This window comes from Rhinopithecus bieti, unplaced genomic scaffold (assembly GCF_001698545.2).
Source record: "Rhinopithecus bieti isolate Rb0 unplaced genomic scaffold, ASM169854v2 scaffold_9899, whole genome shotgun sequence".
NCBI classification, from domain to species: Eukaryota; Metazoa; Chordata; class Mammalia; order Primates; family Cercopithecidae; genus Rhinopithecus; species Rhinopithecus bieti.
In genome coordinates, this window is record NW_016806979.1 from 198860 (window position 1) to 221799 (window position 22940).

Below are 22940 nucleotides of genomic sequence, written 5' to 3' on the forward strand. Positions count from 1 at the left end.
GAGGCAGAGTCACTCACCTCATGGTCCTTGGGATTCTGATCTGTGACCAAATCTAAAACAGGCTCTACGTCAGCAACTTCGTGGGGAAATAAACTAAGAAATGTTTTATAGCCTCGAACCTATCAAATAAAGAGATGCTGAATTATTATAAAATTTAAAAATACAGAGAGCAGCAAAATTGCCTTTCTTCCCTTTCATCAAAAATCACCACTTATGTGACCCACTGATCAAAGAGAATTCTGTCACATTACAGTGACACAATTTAATAAGACCACAGTCACCACAAGAAAGCTACCTATGGCCAGGAGCGGTGCTCACACCTGTAACCCCAGCATTCTGGGAGGCTGAGGCAAAAGAACAGCCTGAGACCAAGAGTTGGGACTAGCCTGGGCAACACAAAAAATTAAAAATTAGACAGGCGCGGTGGCTCAGGCCTGTAGTCTGAGAGGCTGAGGCAGGAGGGAGAATCATTTGAGACCAAGAGTTCGAGGCTGCAGTGAGCTGACTGCACCACTGCACTCTAGCCTGAGTGACAGAGCAAGACCTCATCTCTCAAAAAAATAAATAAAATAAAAAGGCTATCCTTCCTTCCTAAACTGGCTAGTGTTATTCATTACCATATTTGCGCAATCAGTCATTAAATATGTTCATTTACATGACTGTCCTCTGACATTTATGAGGAATAAATGCATACAAACCTCAAGGGCCCAAATTCATTAACACTTCCATGAAACTCAGTGACACCACACATTCCAGAGAAATCCTAACCTCAAACAGCAAAGCTACAGAGGCCTGCGTGTCCTTGGCAGCCCACCCGCAGTGTCCTCTCGCTGGCCAAGGACTCTCCCGCCAGACAACAGAAATACTGCCTCACCACTACAAACCCCAAGTCCTACCCTGAGATGGCTGTGAGTACTCCCATAGTCAAAACTGCCAACAGTGAGCCTCTGGGCCAGCACAGAGACACCCGCAAGCTTGTAAGAAAAGCAGACTAGGAGACCCCAACCTAGACCTACTTGCTCAAAATCTATAGTACAGCAACATTTCCAGGAAATTCATCTGCACATTAAAGTGTGAGAGGCACTTCCATTCCACAGTCTCGCGCTGTCACTCAAGCTGGAGTGCAACAGCACGATCTCGGCTCACTGCAACCTCTGCCTCTCATGTCCAAGTCATTCTCCCACCTCAGCCTCCCAAGCAGCTGGGATTACAGGCATGTGCCAACAAGCCCAGCTAATTTTTGTATTTTTACCAGAGACGGGGTTTCACCATGTTGGCCAGGCTGGTCTCGAACTCCTGACCACAGGTGATCCACCCACCTCAGCCTCCCAAAGTGCTGGGATTACAGGTGTGAGCCACCGTGCCTGGCCTCCTTTTCCCTTGTAAGAACTTTTTCTGAGTTAGTCTCATCTTCACCCCATTCCCTTCCTACCTAGATGGTGCTTCAATCTATTCAAATGCAAGATGCTAAATATCTTGACACTGTTTCAGCCAAAGGGCCCACATCACTCAATTCTGATCCCCAACATACAGTAAAAAGGGACAGAATTAAACCCACAACTTGTGTCCAAGAACTATCTGTCTTGAGAAATAACATTTTGGAGGGTAACCTCTGGACCAAGAATATTACAAAAGTATATGTCAGCTCTGAAGGGCTATGGTAACGTTACCTTGGTGATGATGTAAAGAAATTTAAAAGCCAGATGCACGAGGGAAGCTGGAGATGTCTGATCCTGCACTATGTCCAACAACAAGTTCATCATCCATTCTAGGGAAAAACATATGAAACATTTACTGTAAAAGCGAATATCAACATGACACTGAGCCCCGCCAGGTGTGGTGGCTCCTGCCTGTTTTCCCAGCACTTTGGGAGACCAAGGTGGGAGGATCATCTGAAGCCAGAATTTTTTTTTTTTTTTTTGAGACGGAGTCTCGCTCTGTCGCCCAGGCTGGAGTACAGTGGCCAGATCTTGGCTCACTGCAAGCTCCGCCTACCGGGTTAACGCCATTCTCCTGCCTCAGCCTCCCGAGTAGCTGGGACTACAGGCGCCCGCCACCTCGCCCGGCTAGTTTTTTTGTATTTTTTAGTAGAGACGGGGTTTCACCGTGTTAGCCAGGATGGTCTCCATCTCCTGACCTCGTGATCCGCCCGTCTCGGCCTCCCAAAGTGCTGGGATTACAGGCTTGAGCCACCGCGCCCGGCCAAGAGGCCAGAATTTCAAGGCTGCAATGAGCTATGATCCTACTACTGCACTCCAGCCTGTGCAACAGAGCAAAAGCCGTCTCTGTTTTTTTTCTTTTTGAGACAGAGTCTTGCTCTGTCCCCGAGGCTGGAGTGCAGTGGCGCGATCTCGGCTCACTGCAACCTCCACCTCCTGGGTTCAGGCGACTCTCCTGCCTCAGACTCCTGAGTAGCTGGAATTACAGGCACGCGTCACCACGCCCAGCTAATTTTTTTATTTTTAGTAGAAACGGGGTTTCACCATGTTGGCCAGGCTGGTCTCGAACTTCTGACCTCAGGTGATCCATCCACCCCGGCCTCCCAAAGTGCTGGGATTACAGGAGTGAGCCCACCGCGCCTGACCCAAAATCCTGTCTCTTAAAAAACAAAACAAACAAGCAAAAGACATAGCTAGGTTAAATGCAAGCAGAAGGAAAAAGATATTCCAACCAATCACGAATCGTAAGAAAGCTGGAGTGGCTCTGTGAATATCAGACAAAGTAAATGTCAGCACAAGTAACATTATCAGAGATAAACAGGATGTTTCATAATAATAAAAGGATCAATTCATCATGAAGACTTAACAATTCTGTAAGTATACACACCAACCTACAGAGCTTCAAAATAAGCAAAGAAAAAGCTGAGAGAAATGAAAGGAGAAACGGCTGAAAACTTTGACACTCCTGTCTCAGGAACTGATGGAACAAGTGAGCAGAAAATCACTGAAACCTAAACAGCACTATCAAGCACCTCACTGAGGTGACACTTAGAGAACGATCCACTCAACAACAGAACAGACATTTTCCTCAAGTGCATGTGGAACGTTCAACAAAACAGACCTACGCTGGGCTGCAAGTCTTCATACATGGAAAAGAACTGCAACTGGCATCTGGGAAATGCAGAGAAGGACACAACGAGATACAGCCCCTGAAATCAGAGAGACTGGCAATGCTGAGTGCTGAAGAGAACCCAGAGCAGCTGGAATCCTCATACCTTGTTGGCAGAAATGGTCAACAGGACAATCTTCATGGAATCAGTATGGTATTCCATCATGTAGCATTATTATTAACAGCCAAAAACCAGAGACAACTCAAATGTCCATCAACAGATAAAAGAAACAATCCCAGCACTCTGGGAGGTCAAGGAGGTGGATCATGAGGTCAGGAGATCGAGACCATCCTGGCTAACATGGTGAAACCCCGTCTCTACTAAAAATATAAAAATTAGCCGGGCGCAATGGCAGGCGCCTTGTAGTCCCAGCTACTCAGGAGGCTGAGGCAGGAGAACGGTGTGAACCCAGGAGGCGGAGCTTGCAGTGAGTGGAGATCGTGCCACTGCACTCCAGCCTGGACAAGAGAGACTCCGTCTCAAAAAAAAAGTGGCTCATGCCTGTAATCCCAGCACTTTGGGAGGCCAAGGCGGGCAGATCATGAGGTCAAGAGATTGAGACAGGCCGGGCGCGGTGGCTCACGCCTGTAATTCCAGCATTTTGGGAGGCCGAGGCGGGCGGATCACGAGGTCAGGAGATCGAGACCATCCTGGCTAACACGGTGAAACCCCATCTCTACTAAAAAACAAACAAACAAACAAACAAAACAAATTAGCCAGGCGTGACAGCCAGCACCTGTAGTCACAGCAACTTGGGAGGCTGAGGCAAGAGAATGGCGAGAACCCAGGAGGCGGAGCTTGCAGTGAGCTGAGTTCATGCCACTGCACTCCAGCCTGGGTGACAGAGCAAGACTGTCTCAAAAAAAAAAAAAAAAAAGAAGACATCCAGACACTGGGTCTGGGTCTGGGTCTGGCAACACTAGAGTAGAAAGACAATGGATGGAAGCACACTTTCTGTCTCCACCCAGCCATGCCATCCACCAACTGCAAAACTCCATTCCTTGTTCCTCAGACCCGTGACAGTCCAGAAAGTTCACCTCCTACAAAAATCTAAGTCTCACTGTGTCACCCAGGCTGGAGTACAGTGGTGCAATCTCGGCTCACTGCAACCTCCGCTCCTTGAACCTCCGTTCAAGCGATTCTCCTGCCTCAGCCTCCTCAGCAGCTGAGACTACAGGTATGCACCACCGCGTCCAGCTAATTTTGTATTTTTAGTAGAGATGGAGTTTCACCATGTTGGTCATGTTGGTCTCCAACTCCCGACCTCAAGGGATCCACCCACCTCGGCCTCCCAAAGTGCTGGGATTACAGCCGTGAGTCACCACCCCCAGCCAAAATGTGTTATTTGAAGGAAAAAACCCACAACAGGATGCACAAAACCAGCTACTCTTTAAGAGGCACATGTGCGCACACAAAAGACTGACGCTTAGCGCCTCCCACACAGATCTCAACACCACAGGGGGCAAGGAAACCCAGGCAAAAAGCAGCTCAAAGACTGAGTGGTGAAACCGGGCTGTGAAGCCAAGGTGTATAGTCCCCACCCATGCTGCCTCTCAACGTGGTGAATATTGCTACCTTCCTCTTTCCCAGGTTAACTGCCAGGAGCATGCGTTTTATTTGTAGGTAGAAAAAGAAAAATTTTAATCAATGTGAAATACATCAAAAATAAGGACAATAAGAAACCACACCCCTTACACTAAAGAAAACCAAGCCTCAGCGTCCCCATCTGTAAACTGGAGATGACCACAGACGCCCTCCTTAGCTGCCATGAGGATTAAATGATGGCCCATGGGAAACACCTGACCCTGTATGACTATTATCAGAAAGACATGTGCTCAGATGTAAACTAAAACTACTGTAAACTAAAAACACATGAGGAGCAAATGCTGTTTCTTTAGCAGAGAGGAAGAAAGTAGCTCAGACACCTCTCCCCCCAGTCCCCAGCCTAGAGTGACACCTGGAACTCAAGCCACTATCACAGGTCGGCTAAAACCAACCAGCCAGGCCCTGCAAGCAAGTAAGACAGGGACACTTGGCCCTTGATCCTGGCAAAGCACATGCATGTGCCAACCATACACCAAGGCCTCTGTGGTCATCTGTAATTGAAAGATCAAAATCAGAAGCTTCTATTCTTACCAAGGTGTGGGTCCAACAGATGAGGCTGCTCCTGGTATTTGTCCATTATTACTAAAAACAAACATAACAGGAAAATTAATCATCACTAGGCCAAACATACCCATGAGCCTGAGAAATCCCGTTTTCCCTTGCTGATTTCCACAGAGCAGCTCCACCTCTTCCCTAGCACTCAAGAGCACACCTCCCCTCTCACTGAGGGAGGCCACACAGGCCACCTGGAGGGAATGCCCCACCTCCCTCTAGCCTTTTGAGGGCCGTGGCCCAGCCTCATGCACTTTACTTGCTTGGCACACCGTTCCTCTTTTCCCACTTCCTCTATACTCTTCCTAACAGTCTCCTCCTCGCCTATTCCTTCCTTCACTCTCCCCTGCCTCTGCCAGCAGTTAAGGGCCAAGCTCAAGGCTGTCCCTGTGAGACACACATCACTGGCATTCCTCTCACACTTCCCTGCCAAACATGCCTGTAAACTGAAAACAAAATTCTAAGCCCCCCAGCCATCTAACAGACCCCTCCTCTTGGCCAAGGGCATTCCAAACTTAACCCGAAAAACTTGTTCAGGCCTCATGACGGGAAGCGAGGGTGGGTGGGGGGGGCCGCACAGGCCTCATTATACCCTCCTCCGGCTGGAATTCAGGCACAGCTGATCAGTATTAGCATTAAAACTTAAGTAGTAATAAATTGTAATTAAATCTTAAGTAGCAATAAGACAGCAAATTCCAGCCTGATTCTAGTATAGCATCACATGACAGCAGGCCCTGAAGGAAATCAAAATATTTTTCCCCAAAATATATTTAACATATTTTGAAATGGCCCTAATAAGTTGTCTCTTGTGGGGAAAAGCTACATTCTGTCAAGAATCCCTTCCCTTTCTAGGTCTTTTCCCTGATCCAGGAGAAAATTAACCAAGTCTCGTACCTTTTAGTCTGATAAAAGCATTTATAATCTATTCTCTCTGAAACCAGCTCACTGGAACCTTCATCTGCATAAGAAGAACCTTGGTCTCCACAATTTATCTTAATCTAGACAATCCCTTCTATGGATTCCAGGTCTTTGGATAAACTCTTTCAACCAATCATCAATTGTGAAATATTTGAATCCACCAATGACCTGGACGCCCTCCCACCCAAGATGCCCCACCTTTCCTAACTAGACCAATGTACATCTTACAGGTATTCATTGATGTCTCATGTCTCCCTAGACCGTATAAAACTAAGCTATAGCCTGACTTCCTAGGGGACATGTGACCTCCTGAGGCTGCCTCACTGGCACATCCTTAACCTCAACTGATTGAGACTTGTCTCAGATTTTTGGTGAATATATCCAGGCCCTGCTCCCTTCCACACAGCTGCCAGCTCTTCAAACCCATGACAAACCCTGAGCCACCTATTTGGCCTCCTCTCAGCAGCTGAAACTGCTTCTGTCCAATCTGGCAGCTCCCATCTCCACATGTGAACACACCCACTGCTTCCCAGCAAAACTGCCTTTGCAAAAGTTAGATCAGTGAGGAAATTATGGCAATGTGGGAGATATGATCCAGCCAACCCCCTCATGCCTTTAGTCTTCAAGCTTCAGTTACCTTTGGGAGGCATTTAGCTGATAGCTTAAATGCTAAGAGCCCTTCCCCAAAACTCAACTGCCTTTGTAAAGTTAGTAAGAGGCTACCAGGCTAGGAGGAGGGGAGCCTGATTTCCGTTAAGGTGTAACATAATTGCCAACCATTATTCTTGAGATCACAAGACATGCGAGTTCCCCAATTACTCCTGCAGACCACATCACCATTGCAGAACCTGAGTCTGGCCTTTAAAGATGTCTGTTCAGGGCCGGGCGCGGTGGCTCACGCCTGTAATCCCAGCACTTTGGGAGGCCGAGACGGGCGGATCACGAGGTCAGGAGATCGAGACCATCCTGGCTAACACGGTGAAACCCCGTCTCTACTAAAACTACAAAACTAGCCGGGCGAGGTGGTGGCGCCTGTAGTCCCAGCTACTCGGGAGGCGGAGGCAGGAGAATGGCGTAAACCCGGGAGGCGGAGCTTGCAGTGAGCTGAGATCCGGCCACTACACTCCAGCCTGGGCGACAGAGCGAGACTCCGTCTCAAAAAAAAAAAAAAAGATGTCTGTTCAGATTGTTCCCAAGTCCCACACCTACACTAACATCCTCCGACCTATGATAGCTCCACGTGGACCCGCCCACTGCTCCTGGGGCCCCACCCAGAAGCGATTCAGCACATCACGGAGGATCATTTCCGACTCCCCTATGATTGTATGCCCCTAACCAATCAGCCACCCGCATCCTTTCCCCCAGATTACCTCCAAAAAACCCTAACCCTCAAATTCTCAGGGAAACTGATTTGAGTAATAATAAAACTCCAGCTGGGCGTGGTGGCTCACTTTGGGAGGCTGAGGCAGATGGATCACGAGGTCAGGAGATGGAGACCATCCTGGCTAACACGGTGAAACCCGTCTCTACTAAAAATACAAAAAATTAGGCGGGCGTGGTCGCACGCACCTGTAGTTCCAGCTACTCGGGAGGCTGAGGCAGGCGAATCGCTTGAACCCGGGAGGTGGAGGTTGTGGAGGTTACAGTGAGCCAAGATCTCATCACTGCACTCCACCCTGGGGTACAAAGTGAGACTCCGCCTCAAAACAAACAAACAAAAAAAAAAAACCCCACACACCTCTAGTCTAGTCTCCCTTTCAACCAGCTCTGCAGGAACTAAACCTCCATCGAAATTCCCCCACCCTGACAAATCAACTCTATCTGGGCAGCCCGCAAGAAGAATCCACTGCGGCCAAGCGCGGTGGCTCACACCCGTAATCTCAACACTTCGGGAGGTTGAGGCGGGCGACCACTTGAGGTCAGGAGTTTGAGACCAGCGTGGCCAACATGGTGAAACTCCTTCTACGAAAAATACAAAACAGGCCGGGCGCGGTGGCTCAAGCCTGTAATTCCAGCACTTTGGGAGGCCGAGACGGGCGGATCACGAGGTCAGGAGATCGAGACCATCCTGGCTAACACGGTGAAACCCCGTCTCTACTAAAATACAAAAAACTAGCCGGGCGCGGTGGCGGGCGCCTGCAGTTCCAGCTACTCGGGAGGCTGAGGCAGGAGAATGGCTGGAACCCGGGAGGCGGAGCTTGCAGTGAGCTGAGATCCGGCCACAGCACTCCAGCCCGGGCAACAGAGCGAGACTCCGTCTCAAAAAAAAAAAAAAGAAAGAAAAAAGAAAAATACAAACAAGCCGGGCGTGGTGGCGCGCGCCTGCAGTCTCAGCTACCCAGGGGGCTGAGACAGGAGAATCGCTTGAACCCGGGAGGTAGAGGTTGCAGTGACCCGAGATCGCACCACTGCACTCCAGCCTGCGCAACAGAGCAAGACTTCGTCTCAAAAAAAGAAAAAGGGAAAAAAGAAAGAACCCATTGGGCTCTTACACCAGGAACCAGAAATCTGGCTTCACTGGTTCCTGGATGAGGGTCCCTCACCCTCAGAACAGTTCCGCACAGAGGTACCGTTATTCGCCCCAGCTTACAACCGAAGAAGCGGGCAATGAAGCATCAGGTCCAAGTGACAGGGCCAGAATTCACAGGCAGGAGCATCTGACGCCGTAGCCCGCACTCCCGCGCCAAGGGCCCCCACCCTGCCTGACTCCTAAAATCAGAGTGCTGTCATTCCGAAATGAGGAAGGCCAAATAACGCAGAAGTTCTTCTTACTCAAAGGGTCCACAAAGATGATTTTACTGAATTATAAAACCCTATGTAACATTTAACTACGAGATCCTCAGGACTTGTTTGGAAATTATCCATTATAGACAGCGGAAAAGGTGGGTCTGAATTCCGAGAACTGAGATTCATTGAACGGCCTCCACGGGGTACCCACACCGCACCCTGCCTGCAGAGGCACGGAGCCGGCCAGCCAGCCCGCTCTGTCCACCGCGTCCACGGAACCGGCAGGCTGCTGCCCTCCCCACCCAAGGCGCCCTTTGTTTGCAGCAGGTTTGCTCCCCGCGTTCCCCCTCTCATTCCCTATCTCCCTGTCCACACGGCATTCACAGGAGGCAGGCACGGCAGGGCTGACCGGCCGTCCGGAGGGGTCTGGCCCGAGTCTCCCCGGCCCGGGCACCTCCTGCAGTGACGGAGACCGGGGCGGGAGGGCTTCTGCACCCCGCCTCCCGGGAAGGCCGCAGAGACTTCACCCCGCGCGAGCAGGCGCTCCGCGGGCCACGGTCCCCCCAAGGAAGGTGCGCGTCCGCCCCGTGCACCGAACACCGCGCCGGGATGGCCCTCTCCCGCCTGGAAAGGCCGCGCCCCACCACGGCCCGCGGGACCGCGCACCGGCAGCCCTCGCAGAGCAGCCGGCGCCGTCGGGCTGCGGTCCCCGCCCGGGAAAGTGCACCCAGAGCGCCGAGCCCGGGCTGGGGAGAAAGCGCTGGGGGAGAAAGCGCCGCGCGCGGCCCTCGCCACGCACCGCGGAACGCTCCAGGCCCACCTCGCGCGCCACGCCGCCGCCGTGCCACCTCCCAACCAGGCGGACCCAGCAACCCGCACCGGGGTCTCCGCGCTCTCGCCGAACGCCTTCAGCGCCGGCGCGAAAGACCAGTGTCCTCCTCCTCCGCCTCCTCCTCGGGGGCCGCCCGCGGCCCGGTGCCGCTAACGCATCTCGGCCTCCTGGGGAACCGCGCCCCGCTCACCGGACATCGCATCTCGACTTCCGCTAGAGCCGTGAGCGGCCCGGGGAATGAGAGAATGAGGATGAAAAGGAGGCGCCCGCTGAGGCCCGGCAAACAACGCTGGCCGACGCCCGACCTCCGAACCCCCCCCTTCGCCGGCCTCGCTACGGAACGCGCCCGGCTGCCAAAAAATAACGGCGGCGGAAACAGGCGGCCGTGCATGTGAAGGACCGAGCGTGCAGAAGAGGCGCCGCGGAACAGACCCACGGGGCGCGAATGGAGGCCCCCGGGAACCGCTCGGCCGGAGCCTGAAAGCACGCGTGGGCAAGGGGCCGGGAACAGGGTGGGCCCTGAGACGCGGTGGGCCGGGCAAGCCGGGTGGAGCCGGTGCCCAGAAGACAGCGGGCAGGGCCTGACCAGGCGGTGGGGCCGGAAGCGGGGCGGCCTGCGGGTGGGGCCGGGGGAACGCCGGGGCGGGGCAAAAACTGAGCACGCGTGGGCAAGGGTGGGGCTGGCGCGACCGGGGCCGGGCCGGGCACGCGAGCCGGGAGGGGCGGGGCTTGCGCTCGGGCGCCGGAGAAGGTGGGCGGGGCCTCAACACGCCGGGGCAGGGGCGGGTATGCGCGGTGGAACCGCGAGAAGGTGGAGCGGGGCGGGGCCTGAGCACGCGTGGCCCGGGAGGGGCGGGGCCTGAGCACGCGTTGGGGCGCGAGGCGGGCCCAGGGACCCACCCCTCAGAGCCGACCGCCCTGACTCCCACTCCCGCCGCGTTGGGACCCGCGGATCCCACGGGGGCGCTGCGCCGACTTTGGTCTTGGCCACCGGGTCCGCGTGCGTTTCCCCTGAATCGCCGCAAACACGTCCGCGCACAGCTGGCCGTGCGTCTGGCCCTGAAAAGCTGCCCCACGCGCGGAGGAAGGAGGCGCAGGACGCCAGCCGAGGCCCGCTGCGGGCTTTATTGGTCCCCAGGATCTGGGAGGGGTCAGGGGGAAGCGGGGCGGGGACGGGAGGGACGGGGACAAAGGGACGGGGATGGGGGGCAGGGACGGGGTGACGGAACCGGGGTCGGAGACAGAGGGACGGAGCTGGGGTAGGATACGGGGTCGGGGACAGGGGCAGGAGGAAGGGGGGCAGGAGGAAGGGGGGCAGGGGCATGGGCAGGGGCATGAGCAGGGGCAGGGGCCGCTACTTGAGCAGCCTCCGCATGGTGCCCAGCGAAGGGCTCCTGTACTCCCGCCCGAAGTGGTTCCAGTGGTTCAGGTAGTTGAACAGCTGGTAGAGCAGCAGCCGCTGGTCGAAGCCCGGAGCCTTGGGGATCTTCCGGTGGTAGGCGGTGAAGAAGGATCTGGGGAACCCCCCAAACATCAAGGCGATTGCCAGTTCAAACTCCGAATGGCCATAGAAGGAAGATGGGTCGTAAATAATGGGCCCCACGTCGTCCTCAGCCACGTTTCCCGACCAGAGATCCCCGTGGAGCAACGCGGGGACAATCTCTAGGCCACAAAACAGATCCGGGATCTTCACCTACAAGAGCAACGGCTGCAGTTACCGCTGGCCTCAGGGAGCCCCGGCCTCGTCACCTCCTTCTTGGAAATAAGGCAAAGCCCACTCGCGAGCTGCTCTGGTGTCCAGCCCCAGCACTGCCTGCGAGCCCAGAAATAGGGGCCACCTGACTTCAGAGGAGTCCAGCTTTGTCTCACTTAGGATTTCCTCCTAATTGAGGTCTAGAAGCTCCACACAGTGGAGAACCTCCGGGGTTGCAATTTTAATCAATCTGCAGAATAGGAAGCAGTGTTGCGCTACCTTCGCAAACTCTCTCCACTTTTATTTCACTACACATATATGTCTGCAGGTTTTGTTTGTTTTTTCTTTGAGATGAAGTCTCGCTCTGTCACCCAGGCTGGAGTGTAGTGGCGCCATCTCCGCTCACTGCAACCTCCGCCTCCCGGATTCAAGCGATTCTCCTGCCTCAGCCTCCTGAGTAGCTGGGATTACAGGCGCCCGCCACCACCCCAGGCTAATTTTTGTATTTTTAGTAGAGATAGGGTTTCACCATATTGGCCAGTCTGGTCTTGAAATCCTGCCCTCAGGTAATCTACTCACCTCGGTCTCCCAAAGTGCTAAGATTACAGGCGTGAGCCACTGTACCCAGCCTAGTTTCTTCATTAATGAGTTAAAGCCTCTTTGACGCATACTCACTCTGGATTGACATGCACATCCTTTTTTAACATTTTGAGAGTTATATTTTGATTTTTTCTTTTTGAGACAGGATCTCACTCGTCCAGGCTGGAGTGCAGTGGTGCAATCTCCACTCACTGCAGCCTGCACCTCCCGGGTTCAAGCAATTCTCCTGCCTCAGCCTCCCGAGTAGCTGGGATTACAGGCATGCACCACCATGCACGGTTAATTTTTGCATTTTTAGTGGAGACAGGGTTTCACCATGTTGGCCAGGCTGGTCTCAAACTCCTGACCTCAAGTGATCCGCCCACCTAGGCCTCCCAAAGTGCTGTGATTACAGGCGTGAGCCACCGTGCCTGACCAAGAGTTATGTTTTGAAATTGGTCACTCTGGAGCATCTGGCACCTACATCTTCCCATGGGAGAGGAACAGGATGGAGTGGACAAGTGTTACTGATAGTAAGAAAAGTGATCATGGTAAACGCCACAATTTATAAGCACCTGTGTTTCACATGAGGAAAGTCTGAGGTTAAATACCTGGGAACCTAGCAGTGGAGAGGGGCGCTAGGAGCCAAGTGTGTCTTCACTTCTCACCCCTTTCGGATTCCCTGTCAGGGGAACCCCCTACCCCTGTCCCCCTTCCTCCCTGATGTGTCCCTGACTTGACCCGCTGCGCTCCAGAGCTCAGTGTTCCCAGCTCCAGCTCACTTTTACGGAGGACCCCGCCCAAACGCAGTGGGACCAGGAGAGAACCAGCTCTTTCCCAGAGAAGTCACTGCCGTGCCCACCTGTAGCCGGGACCAGAGTTCTCGTGCCTCTCGGTCAGCATAGTCCTTCTCAATGAGGTCCAGCTGCGCCTGCAGCCGGTGCCGGGCGAAAAAGGTCGGCCAGTCGTCCTGCCACTCATTCACCTGGGCAACAAGGGGAAAGAGGCCAGTGTTCCAATTCGGAGCCAAGTGCTGCTCAACCCTAGAGGGACCATTAAAAACACAGCAAAGAGCTAGTAAGCCAACGAAGGAGGTAGGACAGAAACATAAAATACTCGACCCAGAAGAAGGCCAGTAAAGAGGGAACAAAGGGCAGATGAGACAGACAAAAAATCCCAAGATGACAGACTGAAACCTAACCATATGACTAAGCACGTTAAATACAAATGTCAAAAATAAATGCTCTAGGAAAATGACAGATTGGCAGGTTGGAAAATAAAGCAAATCCAACAATAAGTTATGTGCAAAAGACATTATTATAAAAAAAAAAAAAAACCTTAAAAGGATGGAAAAGATACACCATGCTAACACTCGTCAAAAGAAAGGTGGAGGCTGGGCACGGTAGCTCACGCCTATAATCCCAGCACTTTGGGAGGCCAAGGCAGGTGGATCCCTTGAGCCCAGGAGTTAAAGACCAGCCTGGGCAACACGGGGGAAATGCCATCTCTTCTAAAAATACAAAATTAGCCGGGCGTGGTGGCGGCATGTGCCTATAATCCCAGCTATTCGGGAGGCTGAGGCAGGAGAATCGCTTGAACCTGGAGGTGGAGGTTGCAATGAGCCGAGATCGCGCCACTGCACTCCAGCCTGCGCAACAAGAGTGAAGCTCCGTCTCAAAAAGAAAGCTAGAGTGGCTACATTAATATAAGACAAAGCGATTTCAAAGCAAAGAAAATGAAGTATAGTCATTTCACAAAGGGAGTCAACTAGTGAACATAATATTCCTGAATGCCTACGCCTATAATAACAGAGCTTCAAAATACATGAAAGAACTGCAGGAAAAATAGATAAATCCCATATCCTGCTACAGACTCAGTGGTGCCCCCCACCCCATTCCTGCGTTGAAGCCCTAGCCCCTAACACGCCTGTATTTGAAGGAAGGACCTCTAGGAGGTAATTAGGATTAAATACAATTGTAAGGGTGAATTATTACTCCAATAGGATTCGTGGCCTATAAGAGGAATAGAGTAAGATTTCTCTCTCCATGCACATGAGTCTCAAATTGAAAAGAATTTAAGCATGCAAAGTATAATGAAATTCAATTAGAAATCAATAGGAAGGCCAGGCCTAGCGGCTCATGCCTGTAATCCCCGCACTTTGAGAGGCCGAGGTAGGCGGATCACGAGGTCAAGAGATCGAGACCATCCTGACCAACATGGTGAAACCCCGTCTCTACTAAAAATACAAAAACTAGCTGGGCGTGGTGGTGCACACCTGTAGTCCCAGCTACTAGGGAGGCTGAGGGAGGAGAAGGCTTGAAACCAGGAGGCAGAGGTTGCAGTGAGCCGAGATGGTGCCACTGCACTCCAGCCTGGCAACAGAGCAAGACTCCGTCTCAAAAAAAAAAAGGCCGGGCGCGGTGGCTCACACCTGTAATCCCAGCACTTTGGGAGGCCGAGACGGGCGGATCACGAGGTCAGGAGATGGAGACCATCCTGGCTAACACGGTGAAACCCCATCTCTACTAAAAATACAAAAAAAAACTAGCCGGGCGAGGTGGCGGGCGCCTGTAGTCCCAGCTACTTGGGAGGCTGAGGCAGGAGAATGGCGGGAACCCGGGAGGCGNTAGGAAAATTTATGGGAAATCCTCAAATATTTGAAAACTAACACACTTCTAAAATCTGTGTAAGGAAGACTTCAAAAGGGAAATGAGAAAGTGTTTTCAATTGAATGAAAGCAAAAACACAACTTATAATTTGTGAGATGCCACTAAAGCAGTACTTGGGGGAAATGTATAGCACTAAACGTCTGTGTTAGCAAAGATCTCACAGTAATGACCTCAGCTTCTACCTTAACCAACCAGAAAAAGAAGAGCACATTAAACCTAATGTCAGCAGAGGCCAGGCACAGTGGCTCATGCCTGTAATCCCAGCACTTTGGGAGGTCGAGGCAGGTGGATCACGAGGTCAGGAGTTCGAGACCATCCTGGCCAATATGGTGAAACCCCATCTCTACTAAAAAGACAAAAATTAGCCTGGCGTGGTGGCAGGTGCCTGTAGTCTCAGCTGCTTGGGAGACTGAGATAGGAGAATTGCTTGAACCCGGGAGGCAGGGGTTGCAGTTAGCCGAGATCGCACCACTGCACTCTAGCCTGCTCAACAGAGCAAGACTCCATCTCAACAACAAAAAAAGGATAATAAGGAATTATTTTTTTTTGAGACCAAGTTTTGTTCTTGTTGCCCAGGTTGGAGTACAAATGGCATGATCTCGGCTCACTGCAACCTCTTCGCCTCCCAGGTTCAAGCGATTCTCCTCCCTCAGCCTTTCAAGTAGCTGGGATTACAGGTGCCCACCACCATGCCTGGCTAACTTTTTGGTATTTTTAGTAGAGATGGGGTTTTACCATGTTGGCCAGGCTGGTCTTGAACTCCTGACCTCAAGTGATCTGCCCGCCTCGGCCTCCCAAAGTGCCGGGATTACAGGTGCGAGCCACCGTGCCTGGCCTCTGAAGGACACTTGCAGGAAAATACACAAACTAGGAGACACTATTTGCAAATCATGTATCTGGTAAAAGACTTATATCCTAAATATACAAAGAACTCTCAAAGCTCAATAATAAGAAAAACCCCTATTCACAAATTGGGCAAAATAATTGAACAGATGGTTTCACCAAAGATGGTATTTTGTCGGCAAACAGGCACACGAGTAGATGCCCCACATCTTTAGTCATTATGGAAATGCAAAGTAGAGCCTCAGTGAGATAATATTTCACGCCCACTAGGATGGCTGTAATTTAAAACAGAAAATCTCAAGTGTTGACAAGGATGTGGAGGAACTGGAACTCTCATATGCTGCTGGTGGGACTGTAACAGGGCGCAACCACTTTGGAAAAGAGTGTGGTAGTTTGTTAAAGAGCTAAATATGGACCTACCACAGGACACAGTCCTTCCCCTCCTAGGTATTTACCCAAGGTAAGTGGAAGCATTTGTCCAGACCAGGATTTGTACACAAAGGTTCACAGCAGCTTTATTTGTATAAGCAAAAACTGGAAATGACCCAGAAATCCATCCACGTGTGAAGGGATAAACAGGCTGTGTTAGATCCATACAGTGGAATGGACTTCTGACACATGCAACATGGATGCGTATCACGGATGAATATCAAAGGATTTTAGACTTGAATAAATATCAGAATGATTATGCTGAGAGAAGGCAGACAGAAAGAAGGCATGCCACATGATTATATTAAATTCCACAAGATGCAAACTAATCTATAGTGACAATACCGATGAATGGTTGCCCAGGGGCAGGGAAGGGCACGAGGAACCTTTTGGCGGGTAATCAGTATACTCACCTTGACTGTGGTAAGAGGTTCACAGGTACAAACATGTCAAAATGTACCAAATTATACATCTTAAATGAGTGCAATTTATGTCAGTTATACCTCAGTAGAGAAAAATACAAAGTTGATTTTATACAAAGGGTTATTTTGTAAAACTCCTTTGGGGAGGACCGCCCTCGTCAGTGGCTCCCACCAAGACTCTCCCTGCACATGCGTGCTGTGTGACTCGGCCCCTGGGCTCACCCCCTGGTGCTCTGTGCACCTCAAGAGAAGGATGGAAAGGCCCCTCCCCACAGCCTGGCTGTCAGATCCCCAGCTCAGAGGTGCACCGTGCAGCCTTCCGTCACTTCCCATTTGCCTGCCCAAGCTCCCGGCGTCTCAGCTCTGTCTTCTTTCCAGAAGACAACCAGGCTTAGTGTTGGGAGCAGGAGACCAGCATGGGCTCGCCCAGTCCCGCCACCTGAACAGAGGGGCTGTGATCCTCCATGCTGCCCAGGAAAGGGCCACCTGGGTACACAGCTGGTCCCAATGACCAGGCCTCCCCTGAGAGAGGGGCCGTGCCGTGGTCAGGGCATGTGCTATGAAGCCAGACCGAGAGTCGAAGCCCGGCTGCCCCACTGACAAGCTCCACAGACCCCGGCGTGAACTCTGCACATCACTTTCCTCATCTATACAACGGATTAATGACGTTATCTGTCTGGTGACCTGCTGGGGCAAGTGGGTGAGTTGAGTCCGATGAAGCGCTTAGAACGGTGCCTGTACGGGCCGTGTCCAGAGCATGGGGCAAGCACCGCAGCCGACCCCGCAGGCAGCCTGGGCGGGCCTTAGTGCCCAGGTGTCCGAGGAGCCCACCGCTCAGCACTGCCCCCGAGTGGCTGCAGCACACACTCCCCCAGGACCCATTCAGCCCTCCCAAGGAGTGGGAAGCCTCTGGAACCTGGTGCTGTCCGAGGCACGACGTGCAGGAAGCTGCGCAGGTGTCCTCCCTGGCCCCTCGCCCTTCCTAGCCAGGCTGCACCTGATCTGAGGTGGGTTCTTTGATCCTGGAGTCTGAGGGGCATTGAGGGCCTCCCTGTGCTCCAAACAGACCAGCCCCCTTCTCATCTGCTTCACACACAGGGGCTTTAGGTAAGATTTCACTTCGTTTCTTTGAAACACTACCCTGCTGGGCCAGCCAAGTCCTGTAGACCCAGCCACTTGCAACCCTTGACCTCAGCATCCACAGCAGGACCACAGGCTGCGCCCAGCCGTGCTCACCCGGACGATGAAGAGGGTGCTGCTCACTGGCTCCGGACAGGTGTGTGACCCCAGGGGAGCCAGCTGTGGCTGAGATCTCGGGGGCCTTGGTAAACCTGGTAAGCTCCATGTGCAGTTGTAGCGAGCCCAGCTGTGAGGACTGCCTGTGGTCTGGGAACCCTAAATCTGCTTGGGCGTCATGAGGATCCTGCCCCAAGTGACCTCCAGCTGGGAGACTCGCCCTCCACCTGCGCCAGGGAGAGCTTGGCCATTGTCCGCAGGGACCCAACTAGTCAGGATGGGCTTCGACCAGGAGACAGACTGGAAAGTATTCTCTCTTCAAGAAGCAGTGACTCTGAACTCGCTCCTGTATAATGGGTGCTGTGTTCCTAACAAAACCAAAATATGGTCCAATAATGGCTGCTTTGAGGGAAGCACAGAGCACTTGGGGTGTCCAAAGCCTTCTTTGGAACTTCACAGATTTCAAAGATGATGTTCAAGAAGCCCCAGTATTATTCAGCCATAAAAAGGAATACACAGGCTGGGCGCGGTGGCTCACACCTGTAATCCCAACACTTCGCGAGGCCGAGGTGGGCGGATCACGAGATCAGGAGATCGAGACTATCCTGACTAACACGGTGAAACCCCGTCTCTACTAAAAAATACAAAAAATTTTAGCCAGGCATGGTGGGTGGGCGCCTGTCGTCCCAGCTACTTCACGGAGGCTTGAGGCAGGAGAATGGCGTTAAACCTTTTTTTTTTTTCTAGGTTTTTGCTATGTATCTTTGTCTATTGATGTCTTTAGAGATATTTTTTTCTTCTTTGTTCTATCTTGTCTCATTCTTTTTCCTAGTCTTTTCTGTTGTGTCTTATTTCATGTATGTCTTGTTTGACTCCATCCTTCAAAAAAAAAAAGGCTTTGGGCCCGCGGTGGGCTCCCGCCTGGTAAATCCCCAAGCCACATTTTGGGAGCCATAGGGCTGGTGCGAATCACAAGGTCAGGAAGTCGAGACCACGGTGGGAAAACCCGTCTCTATTAAAAATAACAAAAAATTGCCAGGCCGCAGTGGCGGAGCGCCTGTATCCCAGGCTACTCAGGAGGCTGAGGCAGGGAGAATGGCGTGAACCTTGGGAGGCGGAGCTTGCCAGTGGGAGCCGAGGATCGTTGCCCCACTGCACTCCAGCCTGCGGCGACAAGCGAGACTCCGCCTCAAAAAAAAAAAAAAAAAAAAAGGAATACATAAAGAAAACATGTGGTCTAGCCATATAATGGAATACATTATTCAGCCATAAATATATGCAATATAACATTCTAACAGCTGCTAACAACATGGGAAGAGCCGTGAAAAATATGATGCTTGAGTGAAAGAAGCCAGAAACACAAAGGTCCACATATTATTGTGATTCCAGTCACAATGAATATCCAGAATAGGCCCAATTCCAAAGGACAGAAGGTACATTAGAGGCGCCAGGGACCAGGGAAGGGGAAAATGGGGAGTGACTGCCTAATGGATTCCTGCTCGAGACCACCCTGGCTAACACGTGGAAACCTATTTTTCCGCCTCTATCCTAAAAATACAAAGGAAACGGCCCTGGGCGCGGTGGCTCAAGCATGTAATCCCAGCAACTTTGGGAGCCAAGACGGGCGGATCAACGAGGTCAGGAGATCGAGGACCATCCTGGCTAAACGGTGGGAAACCTCCGTCTCTACTAAAAATACAAAAAACTAGCCGGGCGCGGTGTGCGCCTGTATCCCAGCTTACTCGGGAGGCGAGGCGGTGAGAATGGCGGGAACCGGGAGGCCCGGAGCCTTGCAGTGAGCCGAGATGGCGGCCACTGCACTCCAGTCCCTGGGCAACAGGCCGAGCCTCTTGTCCAAAAAAAAAAAAAAAAAAAAGAATGTCTGTAAGTTAAAACAGCAGTGATGGCTTGCACACCATTGTGAAATGTACTAACCAAATAATTTCTAATCCTTTAAATGGTGGATCTTATGTTGAATTATATTCAAATTGTATCTAAATAATAATATATTTTGTAAAGGCCTTCAGAAGGAGCTGAGTAATGGGAGGGGACTTTAATCCCTGACTTTGCCACACATACCCATCACGCCAGCTCCAGTCCTCATACTCATCAGGAGCCTTGTGCAACACAACCTTTCTGCACTTGAGGCCCCCTCTGTTGGAATGCCTGATCTGCCTGCCCCAGCATGTCACACGAGCCTGCCCAGCTCAGCTCAGTGACCCTCGGCATCTGCTCTCCCCATGCCAGGTTTCACAGCTTGTACTCTGCTTTCAGAAATCAGGTAGTCAATCTTGCTGGTGCCTGGAGGACTGGCATTCTGTCACGTATAAAGAGTGGGTGACCAGCATTAGGGTATCAGGAAACACCCTCACCCAGGCACTCACCTGCGGGATGAAGCCACAGCATGTCACCGTGTGGAAGCCGAACTTGTTCACATACCGAGGCTCAGCACCCTCACCTCTTCGGCCTGTTGACAGAGATCCTTGACCTGAAGGAGCTGTTTGTCTTTCTCTTAGATGCCAGACCTCAGCAGAGCATCAGTATACGCCTGGGCTACGCATGCTAGAATATGGATGGTCTGAGGATGTACTACATACAATAGCAATTAGTCAATATATGGATCTGCCAGGACAGTCCTACCTCAAGCACACTGGACAGCAGGGCTGGGTATAAAAGGGGTTACTATTACCTCAAGCACACCAGAAAGGAGAGCTGGGTATAAAAGGGATCATGTGCCAATTCTACTAGCTTGTCAGCTACATCAAAATTCTTATTTAATAATCTCATTTTCATAAGGTAGTGTAAAGAGAGATGGATATAACTCAGCCTACTGTCGAAATGCCACCAAGAAGTACCATGAGCACCAATCTAAGGTAGACAGTGTGGCTGGGTCAAGGGTACCAAAAAGCAATCTGAACATACCCACTGTGTTCTCCTCCTCCTTCAACTTCTCCCTGAGTTTCTGGTTGTAAAGGTGCAAATCTGCCATCTGCTCTCCAAGTTTTGATGCTTGACTAAGGAAAGAAGAAATGCAGCTAATTAAAACAACAAATGATAAATAACACCACCCAGTTTGTTTGTTCCATTTTGAGAAATGTTTTAAATACACTAAAAACTACTTTCCACTCTTTAAACAGTAAAAGTAAACAGCAGGAGATGACTCTTTCTTTTCCTTTTCCTTTCTTTTCTGGGGCCGGGCCTTGCTCTGTCATCCAGGCTGGAGTGCAGTTGCACAATCATGGCTCACTGCAGCCTTGACTTCTAGGTCTCAAACAATCCTCCCACCTCAGCCTCACAACTAACTGGGACCACACGCCTGTGCCACCATTCCTGGCTTTTTTTTTTTTTTTTAAGAGATGGGGTCTCCTCCTGCCTTGGCTTTCCAAAATACTGGGATTACAGGTGTGAACCACCATGCCTAGCTGGCAATGACCCTTTCCAGAAAATAAAATCATGTAATCACCAATAGGAATTAACCAAGTGAGCTTCAACAGAAGTCTTGGGAGGTACCAGGAATTCAGGGAGGAGTGCTGAAAAAGCAATGATAAGTGAAAATGCAGGGCCAGGCACAGGGGCACAATGGCTCCGGCCTACAATCCCAGCACTCTGGGAGGCTGAGGTGGGAGGACTGCATGAGACCATGAGCTGAAGGCCAGCCGGGGCAACACAGTGAGATCCCATCTCTACAAGAAATTTAAAATTAAAAAAAAAAAAACAGCTACAAATGTTTTTGTGAAAACCAATGTAAATCACAAATAGGAAAAAGACTGGGGTCCAGGCATGGTGGCTTATGCCTATAATCCCAGCACTTTGGGAGGCCAAGGCAGGCAGATCATGAGGTCAGGAGTTCAAGACCAGCCTGGCCAATATGGTGAAACCCCATCTCTACTAAAAATACAAAAATTAGCCAGGCGTGGTGGCAGGCACCTGTAGTCCCAGCTACTCGGCAGGTTGAGGCAGAAGAATCAGTAGAACCCAGGAGGCAGAGCTTGCAGTAAGCCTAGACTGCATCACTGCACTCCAGCCTGGATGACAGAGTAAGACTCTGTCTTAAAAAAAAAAAAAAGGAAAGAAAAAGATGGGCTGGGTGTGGTGGCTCACACCTGTAATCCCAACACTTTGGGAGGCCGAGGCAGACAGATCACTGAGGTCAGGAGTTTGAGACCAGCCTGGCTATATGCTGTCTCTACTAAAAATACAAAAATTAGGCCGGGCGCGGTGGCTCACGCCTGTAATCCCAGCACTTTGGGAGGCCGAGGTGGGCGGATCACGAGGTCAGGAGTTCGAGACCATCCTGGCTAACATGGTGAAACTCCATCTCTACTAAAAACACAAAAAATTAGCGGGGTGAGGTGGTAGGGCACCTATAGTCCCAGCTACTCGGGAGGCTGAGACAAGAGAATTGCTGGAACCCGGGAGGTGTAGTTTGCAGTGAGCTGAGATTGCGCCACTGCACTCCAGCCTGGGTGACACAGCAAGACTCTGTCTCAAAAAATATATATATATATATACATACACACACAAAAATTAGCTGGGTGAGGTGGTGGGGTGCCTGTAATCCCTGCTACTCGGGAGGCTGAGACAAGAGAATTGCTTGAACCTGGGAGGTGGAGGTTGCAGTGAGCTGAGATCAGACCACTGTACTCCAGTGTGGGCAAGGAAATGATACTCTATCTCAAAAAAAAAAAAAAAAAGACTGGCATGATAATCGTATACCAAATGTTAACAGTGATCCTTCTCTGCTGATGGAATGATGGTGGCTTTATGTCTTCACATGAGTTTGTATTTCCCACATTTTATACAATGACCATGTATGACCTTAATAATTAGAAAAAATGTAAGGACTCCACAGCATTCATAGATTGCTTCATTCTGCCCAAAGTGAGCTGGCATTAATGTGCTATAAAGTACAAAACAGGCTGGGCGCGGTGGCTCATGCCTCTAATCCCAGCACTTTGGGAGGCCGAGGCGGGCAGATCAGTAGTTCAGGAGTTCAAGACCAGCCTGGCCAACATGGTGAAACCCCGTCTCTACTAAAAATACAAAAATGGCCGGGCGCGGTGGCTCAAGCCTGTAATCCCAGCACTTTGGGAGGCCGAGACGGGCGGATCACGAGGTCAGGAGATCGAGACCATCCTGGCGAACACGGTGAAACCCCGTCTCTACTAAAAATACAAAAAACTAGCCGGGCGAGGTGGCGGGCGCCTGTAGTCCCAGCTACTTGGGAGGCTGAGGCAGGAGAATGGCGTAAACCCGGGAGGCGGAGCTTGCAGTGAGCTGAGATCCGGCCACTGCACTCCAGCCTGGGCGACAGAGCGAGACTCCG

General features: G+C 51.4%; 1 protein-coding gene and 1 long non-coding RNA gene across 3 annotated transcripts in view; both read right to left on the reverse strand.

Annotated features, from left to right (window-relative positions):
* LOC108534065 (uncharacterized) lies at window positions 1-9933 on the reverse strand. The gene is made up of 4 exons (XR_001886876.1): window positions 9711-9933; window positions 5246-5296; window positions 1671-1768; window positions 1-119 (listed from the first exon to the last, which is right to left on the reverse strand). It is a non-coding gene; the product is annotated as an uncharacterized LOC108534065 (long non-coding RNA).
* A 921-nt stretch (window positions 9934-10854) lies between these two features.
* Window positions 10855-22940, reverse strand: part of FN3K (fructosamine 3 kinase) — a 16941-nt gene continuing 4855 nt past the window's right edge. The window contains exons 3-6 of one of the 2 annotated variants that reach the window (XM_017879160.1): window positions 20537-20628; window positions 19999-20081; window positions 12878-13000; window positions 10855-11436 (exon numbers count right to left, since the gene is read on the reverse strand). In XM_017879160.1, coding sequence (XP_017734649.1) covers window positions 11098-11436; window positions 12878-13000; window positions 19999-20081; window positions 20537-20628 — 637 coding nt within the window. In that variant the 3' untranslated portion in view covers window positions 10855-11097. Of the gene's footprint in view, window positions 11437-12877; window positions 13001-19998; window positions 20112-20536; window positions 20629-22940 lie in introns of both variants that reach the window. The other variant, XM_017879159.1, reaches the window with a different exon arrangement.